Source organism: Hyperoodon ampullatus (assembly GCF_949752795.1).
Source record: "Hyperoodon ampullatus genome assembly, chromosome: 5".
Classification (NCBI taxonomy): Eukaryota; Metazoa; Chordata; class Mammalia; order Artiodactyla; family Ziphiidae; genus Hyperoodon; species Hyperoodon ampullatus.
Genome location: NC_136918.1, coordinates 37341430 through 37351137, shown reverse-complemented (window position 1 = coordinate 37351137; position 9708 = coordinate 37341430). Strand labels below are relative to the sequence as shown.

General features: G+C 51.8%; 1 protein-coding gene across 1 annotated transcript; it reads right to left on the bottom strand.

The window, feature by feature from the left end:
• Positions 1-2027: 2027 nt before the first annotated feature.
• Positions 2028-3719, bottom strand: CPN2 (carboxypeptidase N subunit 2; the record flags this gene model as incomplete). The annotated part of the gene is made up of 1 exon (XM_079705098.1): positions 2028-3719. Exon 1 carries the CDS (start codon positions 3669-3671, stop codon positions 2028-2030), a length of 1644 nt encoding a protein of 547 aa, XP_079561224.1. The 5' UTR covers positions 3672-3719.
• Between the last annotated feature and the right edge of the window lie 5989 nt (positions 3720-9708).

Here is a 9708-nt window from a genome sequence, read left to right as displayed (position 1 = left end):
TTCGGATGCTGAAAACTTTTCATTCTATTTCCTTGTCATCCTTGAGCTCTCAGCTCAAGCCAAGCAAGAATCCTTACTGTTTTCCCTGCCTCTTGCTCTCCTCAAACTTCACAGGCAGGAGCATGACCCTCCTCTGCATAAAGTCCTTCAGTAACAGCTGGGCATCCTTAATGAACACGTGAACTCCTCCCTGGGCCTGTCGAGGCTCCAGCTAGCTTTCCAGCCTTACTTAGCTCCCCATCTCCTCTCCCACCTGTGGCCTGTTCCAGAGGCCATGGCCCTGTCCTCACCCACTTGCCTGTCTCCATCCCTTGACTCACATGCTTCTTGCACAATCTCAAGGCCCAGGGATCAAATGCAGTTTCCCGAGGTCTGTGCTCACCCAGACCTCCACCTCCCCTGAACTCCCCAGCACCTTCTTGGTGCCCACCCCGTCTTGCTTATGTTTTCATCCCATGCATCCTTTTCTGATCTCTCCACCAGACTATGAGCTCCAGGAGGGCCTCCTGTACATCTGATTTATTTCTCCCTCCCCTGCCCCAGCACTTCACCCAAGCCAGTCCACACTGCAGGCTGGGAAACCAGGAAGGGGGCTGGGTCATGGTTCAATCCAGGGAGACAAAGAGCTTCCCTGGGCTGGAAACGGGAAAGGGGAAATGGCCAGAGGGCACTCAGAAGCACTCAGTGACTGGTTGGCCAAGAGGGATAAGGGGAGGAGAGATTGAAGACCACTCCCAGCTCCTGGGCTTGGCGATTTGCTGGGATCCAGGAGGAGCTGGGGTCGGAGTCTGGTTTAGACGTGTTTGTGGCTGTCATGATAAAACACGGGGTTGCAGGCAGAGCAGGCAGATATCTCATCATGGAGCCAGAAACGTGAGTCCGAGATTTGGCTCAGGTTTTTGGAGATTTGAGTTCATCAGCGTAGAGGCGGCATCTGACCCCAGGGCCCTGCATAGGGATTACCCAGGGAGCCTGAATGACAGCCAGCCCCGAGGAGACCAGCACGCAAGAGGTGACTGGGTAAAACTGGGAGAGCAGCTGGGCTTGGGTAAGAGGGTGGTGTCCCCAGAGCCAAGAGAGGACCATTTCAGTGAGTGAGCAGTCCGCAGAGGCCGACACTTAGAACTGAAGGACGTCGGTCCCAGCCACCCAGCTCCCTCCTCCCCCGCTCCTCAGGGAGCAGCCATCCCGTCGGCGGAACAGGCAAAGCGTTTCCCCTCCAGAGCCCCCGTCACCTGACTTCTCCTGGAAGTGCTGGAGGGGGGCACGAACGGCGTGAGTCCCCTGAACGCGGAGTCAGACCCCCGCCCCTCGTCTTTCTGGTCACCTCTGCTTTTATCCTCTCCCCTATTTGTCTTTATCAATTAAAACCACAGGGGCTTCCCTGGTGGCGCAGTGGTTGAGAGTCCGCCTGCCAATTGCAGGGGACACGGGTTCGTGCCCCGGTCTGGGAAGATCCCACATGCCGCGGAGCGGCTGGGCCCGTGAGCCATGGCCGCTGAGCCTGCGCGTCCGGAGCCTGTGCTCTGCAACGGGAGAGGCCACAACAGTGAGAGGCCCGCGTACTGCAAAAACAAAACAAAACAAAAAAAACACAGTTCCAGGCAGAGAAATAGAAACAGACATTGGATCTTAAACTGGATGTCAAGAGAGGGTGGCCTCCATTTTGTGGAAATGGAGCACTGGTAAGAGGGTATCTCAGGGTGGGGATGAGATTAGGGTGGGTATTCAGTAATAGAAAAACACCAGGGGAACGGCATCAGTTTATTCTCCGGACCACGACGCAGCTTTAACGGATGCTTTGCAAAGCTTGAGGAAGGCCCTGTTAGGTCTCAGACTCAGAGACTGGGGGGATGAAGGAGGAGGGGGCGGTGGAGACTTGGGGGTCGAGCCCCCCCTCCACCACCCGGGAGATGCAGCTCCACCCCTTGCATCTGAAGAACCAAAGCTTCAGCTCCCCTCTCCAGCTCTTGCCTGGCTGGGCCCGGAGGCTGTCTGCCCAGGCTCCCAGCCCATCTGCTCTGCATCTAGGGCTCCCCTGCCAGAGCCGCGATCGACACAGTGACCCTCACAGAGCCACAGCTGGACTTCAAGTCCCACTCCTGACTGGCATTGAACGTCAGTCCCGGGGAGGCTGAGCCCTGCCTGGGAGACAGCTGGACGTTCAGCCAGCGACACCGGGCCTCATCACAAGCCAGCACCACGGTGCCCTCGGGGGTGCTGTAGATGCACCGGCCCCAGGTCGCCTTCTCCTCCATGGCCAGATCCCAGCCGCCCCCTGGCTCCCTGTCCTCCGGCCCCGGGGCCTGGAAGCCCAGGTGGTCCTGGGTGACTGGGCACACCAGCTGCTCCTCCCTCAGGGTGGGCATCACCTGACCCTTCAGGTAGGCGGGGCCAGCACAGTAGGTCTGGCTGTTGAAGAGCCAGTCGCTATACTGGTGCAGCCACCCAAAGAGATAGGCCAGGTGGCAGTCGCACTGCCAGGGGTTGCCGTGCAGGGCCAGGTTGAACAGGTTGTAATTGGTGTCAAAGATGCCCTGGGGGAGCATGGTCAGGAGGTTCCTGGAGAGGCTGAGCAGCTCAAGCATGGACAGGTTCTGGAAGAGGGCTGGGTGCAGGGCCGTCAGGTTGTTGCTGCCCAGATAGAGCTTGACCAGCCCCTTGAGGCCCCTGAAGACGCCAGCCGGCAGATGGGTGAGGGCGTTGTGTGAGAGCGTGAGGGACCCGAGGCTGGACAGGTTGGCAAAGGCTCCCTCGGGGATGGTCTCCAGCTGGTTGTAGGACAGGGACAGGCTGACCAGGCCCGGGGAATGGGCGAAGAGGCTGGCGGGCAGCGTCCGCAGTGCATTGCCTTGCAAGCTCAGGAAGGTCAGATTGCCCAGGGAGGAGAAGATGGACAGGGGCAGGTGGCTGATGGTGTTGCGCTGCAGCCATAGCTTCTCCAGGTGGGAGAGCCCCGCGAATGCTTGCGAGGGCAGCTCGGAGATGGAGTTGCCATCCAGGAAGAGTTCCTGCAGGCCGCCCAGGTGGCTGAACAGCCCTCGGGGCAGGCCGGCCAGTGCGTTGTTGCTCAGCCTCAGGGTCTGCAGGCTGCAGAGGGGGGCGAACAGTTCCTCGGGCAGCTGGGCCAGGAGGTTCTGAGCGAGGTTGAGGGTCTTCAGACGTCTCAGAGGCTGGAAGAGCCTCCCGGGCAGCGTCTGGAGCCGATTGCCCTGCAGCTGGAGGGACTCCAGGGCATCCATGTGCTGGAAGAGGCCCTCGGGCAGAGCCTCCAGCATGTTGAAGTTGAGGGTGAACTTGCCCAGCGAGGTCAGGTTGAAGAAGATGTCAGCGCTGAGGTTGGAGAAGGCACCGCCAGTGATCTCCAGGTCCCGGAGCCCCGGCAGCCCCCCGAAGGCATCCGGCCCGAAGTGGCACACCTGGGTGTTGAGGAAGACCACCTTGGTCAGGTTGGGACTGCCACTGAAGGTCCTGGCTCCCACCATGGTGAACGAGGTCTCCACGAAGATGATGTCTGTGGCGTGTGGCGGGATGTCCAGCGGGATGGTGGCCAGCTCCTCATCGGAGCAAAACACCTCCCGGCTGAAGCAGTCACACCCCTTGGGACAAGGCTGGGTAGGCGTGGCCAGGAGCAAGAGGCAGGCCCAGCGCAGCCAGGCTCTGGGCAGCATCTCCTAGATCTGAGTGGGAAGCGAAAACAGAAGTGGCACCTTCATCAAGGGCAGGCAGTCCGGTGACCAGCACACTGGTCAGAGAGCCAGGAGATGGGAAGCTAGTTTATGTTTTTAATCGTTGTTTTCATACCACCTCACAGCAGCCTTGCAAGGTCAATAGGACCAGAGTTCTAACCTTCTGACAGCAAGGGTGTCTCGTGGCCAGTCCACAGTCCCACCCTGCACGTTAGGGGCAGGACCAAGACCCTGGTCTCGTGGACTTGACGTGTTCTTTCCAGATTGGAGAAAGAGATGGGACCGAGACCAAAAGGCATGGAACAGGGGTATAAAAGGAGACCATGGGTACTGTGGAATTTTTAAGCTAATACGTAAAATATGGGCAGATTATTCCTGAGTTGGAAATTTTTTTAACCGTAACTCTTCCTGAGTTTTCACATCTCAGCACATTGCAGAGCCTAATTATTGGGAGATCTTACCCTCAGCTCTTTGCACCGCTGAGGCTGAGAGCAGACACAGGGACAAGACGGACTCTTATCTTGAAATGTGTCTGCCTTCTCTTCAGTGCTGCTACCAAAATGCTCCCCTCCTGCCTGCCACCCCTATCACCAGCCTGGAGCCCATGGAACTTTCCAACGCTGTGTGGACAGGCAGGTCCCAGATGAGGGGATTCCACAGATCTGTAGGTTTTTGTTTTAAATAAGGGAAGGGGACCAAGTTTTTAGTTCACTACATATTAAATTTTTTTTTAATGCCAGCATCTACCACAGGCCATGAATTGGTGACACAGCTTACAAGCACATTTTACTTACCACTCAGTCTTTTTTATGTCTGAACCACTAGCCAGCATGTAGAAACTGAGAAATAGCACATTAAATGTTTCCAGATTTCAGGATGATTTAGGGGCATTGGGTTCACATTCCCACATAACGAGATCAACGGGGCCTTAATTGTCCCATTAGGGGGTCTGTACCCCCCCATCTCTACTGCTCCCACCCACATCATCATTTACATGGCTTCTAGTGGTTCAAGTTCCACGAGTTGGAATACCAGCTCCATCACGTTCTCGCTATGTGACCTTGGGCATGTGCTTCAATTTTCTTATCTGTAAAATGACGATAATATTAGTGCTAACCTTGTTGGGGTAATTGGAGGGTTAAATGAGTAAATATAGGTAAAGTTCTTAGAACAGTGTCTGACATAGTGTGAGCAATTAATAAGCTATGTTAACCATTGTTAAAGGTTGCAAACCACCATCATTACAGAAAAGATTAGTTGAACATCAAAAAAGTAGGAAGAACAAAATGCCCTTTAGCTAGAATATATTTAGCTTTAAAGAAAGAAAGAAGACAGACAGAAAGAAGGAAAGGCAGAAAGAAAGGGAAAATCCTCATGCAATATAATCGTAATTTTTCTCAATTTACCTGTCCTCAGCAAGAACTCAGCTGGCTCCCTGTTGGGGAATCTTGGCCCCAAGCACCCTTTGCTGCCTGCCTCTCTGCTGCTCTCTGCTGGCTGCTTCCTCCATCGCAAGATTCAGCTTCAGCCAAAAGGCTCCACGTGCAAGCACAGTGCTTACAAAAAGCCCCCTGTACCCTCTTCCCATTTAGACACTCAATAACTCAGTTTTTCCAGGAATTTTTCTGCCTAATCAATAGAGAAGGAACAATTTCTCCCTGAAAAAGCGCTGCCGCTCCCTTGAGGCTCCTCTGATGGCCACATAGGTAAGCTACAGGAGGTGGATTAAATACCATGGTTGGGAAGGTCTCTAACAGTGATGGCGCTTGCTGCCACTCAGGACACACTAGGGAAAAGGACAAGCCTCCTGGTCCTGCCACCCCATAGACCATTACAGAGTTCAGCTTTAGCGTGAGACTATATTCTCTTGAGATTGCACGCACAGAATACAGATAAGAAGAAGAGGGCCTGGCTGAAGAAGGATGACGTAGCCATGGTCCCACCCATACCTGCTACCTGGGCTGTCCCTAGGCTCCTACACGAAACCCCTGGGCATCCTGACAGAAGCCTTCTCTGACTCCTGATATGTTTCTCTATCTTAGCACCTGACATCGTCCTCCAGATGATGGGTTCTCACAGCTGTCCTTTCTGAGAGAAGATGGGTGTGGTCCTCTCTACGCTCGTGTTGATTCATGATAGGGTCTGTTGAACTGAACCGTCCATGGCTGAGATGAGCAGCTTGAGAGGCAGAGCCGCCCTTCCAGCCCGGAGTGAATGACTGTAGCCAGGCGTGGGCACGGCCTTGAGCCCTCCCTCCTCCTTCCCCCACCGAGAATAAGAGAGGAGCAATTCCTATTTGTAAAGTGCCATAATATTATCAACATGCCAGTCCCCTTCCTGCTAACCCCTTTGGTCCTTGGTTCTCAAAGGCAGTTTCCAGAAGAAATCCCACTAGAAGGACATGAGGACCCTAGGGACCATCTGGCCAGCCTCATTGAGAAGGTGAGGCCAGGCCCCCAGGTGTCTGCAGTGGGGCCTGGGTTAGAACCCAGATCTCCTGGTTTCCTTGATCACTCCTGCTGGGAGAGCTGGGACCAAAGCAAGAGGTGCAGGTGAAAGGAAAAGCCTCATGGGGACACTGTGCCTCAACCGCCCCTGCTGTACCTCTAACTTCTAACCCACTGTCACTTGGAAATAATATGCTTTAGAAGCAATCTACAGATTCAATGCAATCCCTATCATATTACCAATGGCATTTTTTACAGAACTAGAACAAACATCTTAAAATTTGCATGGAGACACAAAAGACCCTGAATAGCCAAAGCAATCTTAGGGAAAAAAATGGAGCTGGAGGAATCAGACTCCCTGACTGCAGACTATACTACAAAGCTACAGTAATCAAGACAATATGGTACTGGCACAAAAACAGAAATATAGATCAATGGAACAGGATAGAAAGCCCAGAGGTAAACCCACACACCTATGGTTAACTAATCTATGACACAGTAGGCAAGGATATACAATGGAAAAAAGGCAGTCTCTTCAATAAGTGGTGCTGGGAAAACTGGGCAGCTACATGTAAAAGAATGAAATTAGAACACTCCCTAACACCACACACAAAAATAAACTCAAAATGGATTAAAGACCTAAATGTAAGACCAGACACTATAAAACTCTTGGAGGAAAACATAGGAAGAACACTCTTTGACATAAATCACAGCAAGATCTTCTTTGACCCACCTCCTAGAGTAATGGAAATAAAAACAAAAATAAACAACTGGGACCTAATGAAACTTAAAAGCTTTTGCACAGCAAAGGAAACTATAAACAAGACAAAAAGACAACCCTCAGAATGGGAGAAAATATTTGCAAATGAATCAACGGACAAAGGATTAATCTCCAAAATATATAAACAGCTCATGCAGCTCAATATTAAAAAACAACCTAATCAAAAAATGGGCAGAAGACCTAAATAAACATTTATCCAAAGAAGACATACAGATGGCCAAGCAGCACATGAAAAGCTGCTCAACATCACTAATTATTAGAGAAATGTTAATCAAAACTACCATGAGGTATCACCTCACACCAGTTAGAATGGGCGTCATCAGAAAATCTACAAACAACAAATGCTGGAGAGGGCGTAGAGAAAAGGGAACCCTCTTGCACTGTTGGTGGGAATGTAAATTGATACAGCCACTATGGAGAACAGTATGGAGGGTCCTTAAAAAACTAAAAATAGAACTACCATATGATCCAGCATATACACAGAGAAAAACATAATTCAAAAAGACACATGCACCCCAATGTTCATTGCAGCACTATTTACAATAGCCAGGTCATGGAAGCAACCTAAATGCCCATCAACAGACGAATGGATAAAGAAGATGTGGTACATATATACAATGGAATATTACTCAGCCATAAAAAGGAATGAAATTGGGTCATTTGTAGAGACGTGGATGGACCTAGAGACTGTCATACAGAGTGAAGTAAGTCAGAAAGAGAAAAACAAATATCGTATATTAACGTATATATGTGGAATCTAGAAAAATGGTACAGATGAACTGGTTTGCAAGGCAGAAATAGAGACACAGATGTAGAGAACAAATGTATGGACACCAAGGGGGGAAAGTGGGGGCAGGGGGTGGTGGTGGGATGAATTGGGAGATTGGGACTTACATATATACACGAATATGTATAAAATAGATAACTAATAAAAAAATTGTAGTTATACAGGAAAAAAAAAAGAAATAATATACTTTAGAATTTTCCAACAAACGGATGTAACTGGAGAATTCAGGACTTGAGTCAAAACTATGGCATCAGTGGCACAGAAAATCAAGTGTGGAGAAATCAGCTTAGGCTCAGGCAGTGGTTGGTGGGAGAGGTGGGAGGAGCTTCTCTGATGTGGGGGGCTGAGCTAGGGGGCGAGACCCACCTGCCAGCTCCCAGAGCTCTCACACCTACATCTTGATCCTCAGAGCACATCGAGAAATTTCCAGGACAGGGAAACTGGGGGACCCAGAGCTACAGCAACGGGTCTAAGGGCACACGACTAAGAAGTGTGGGGCTAGGATGCGTCCTGATGACCTGAGCTGTCAGCAAGGTGCTCGCAGCGACACCACAAGGCTTCTGGAACAGGAAGACCCATCCTCACATTTTCAGAACCCAAGGTGAACATACACAAGGGACCTTGCCTACCGCCTGTCCCCTTTTCTTCTCACCGGACTCTCTCCGGTACTGTGAGTAGAGATCCCACACACAGCTGTGTCCCCACACCTCACAAGCCTAAGGGAATGCACTTCTGTGACAGGGTCAGCCTAGAGAAGATGGACCTCGGGAGGCATGCCACACAAGCCCTGGGTCCTGGGTACCTGAATCAGGATTTGAGATGGGGACAAAGCCTCCAGATGGGCATGTCCCTTTGATCATGCAAACTTCTCACCCCTTGGGGGTGTCATGGTGGGAGGGGAGCCAGAACAGGGCCTCTAAAGTTCAGGGCAAGACCCTCTTGCCCCAGTCCACTGGGGCAAAGGAAGTGATAGATGGTAGTCACAGTGAGGGTGTGGAACACTGATAATTTCCAAATGTTCCGCTCCCAACTCACTCTCACATCACTCTAGAATGGCTAAGAGTTTGCTGTGGTGTCAGACAGTCTGGGTTCAGATCTTGTCTCCATCCCTTGCTAGCTGTGTGGCTTTGGCTGAATTACTTAACCTCTCCGTGCTTCAATTTCCTCACCTTCAAAACAGCAAGGTTCAATACTACCTTCGTCAAGGTGTGGTTCCAAGGGGTGAATGAGGAAATGCGTTGAAGGCTCCAAACCCAGAGCCGTGTACACAGAGAGCACTCAGCTACATCAGCCCAGGCCAGCCCCAGCTCTGTTGTAAAGCAGCCACAGGAGTCAGCTAAGGAAAGACTGGTGAGCTCATTCAAGCACCTCATTTACGGGCCAGCCGGATGTCTCGCTACAGCACTTTCTGGCTCTTTGGCCAAGGGAAACGGGTCATTGTTTTGTCCTTGGTTTAGTGGAGCTCAGATTCTGATGTGGCCAGGATGCCCTGGACTTGGGCCTCTTCCCCGAGCCACCCTCAAGAGCAGGTCACCACAGGCTCTGGGGACTGGGAGCATCCCCGCCTAGGTACTGTGGAGGATTGCAGCAGAGGGGACAGTGGGGCGGCAGCCAGAAGATTCCAGCTTGCCATCTGAGAAACCACCTCTGCATTTGCGCAGAGACCAGCAAATGCCCACAAAAGTGTTCCATGCCTCCAGCAAGCCAAGGAAGCCTGGCTTTTTGTGGAGGAGGGTGGGAGGGGTGACTGGTTGCGGATGGACTCTTTCCTCTTCTCAGATTACTTTAGGATTGGCACATTTTGTGTGTGTACCACAAGCCCATCTGTCATCCGCCACAGAGCCAACCCTCACTCCTTCCAGAGGGTGACGGGAGCCCAGAACCAGGCCCGACACCCCCAGGGGACTTGTCCCTGGACCTGGGGTATCCACATCAGGATCTGTCTCACCAACGTGGTTGGATTTTGCCCCTCGGGCTCCTGCAAGCAGGAAGAGGGGCTTCCAA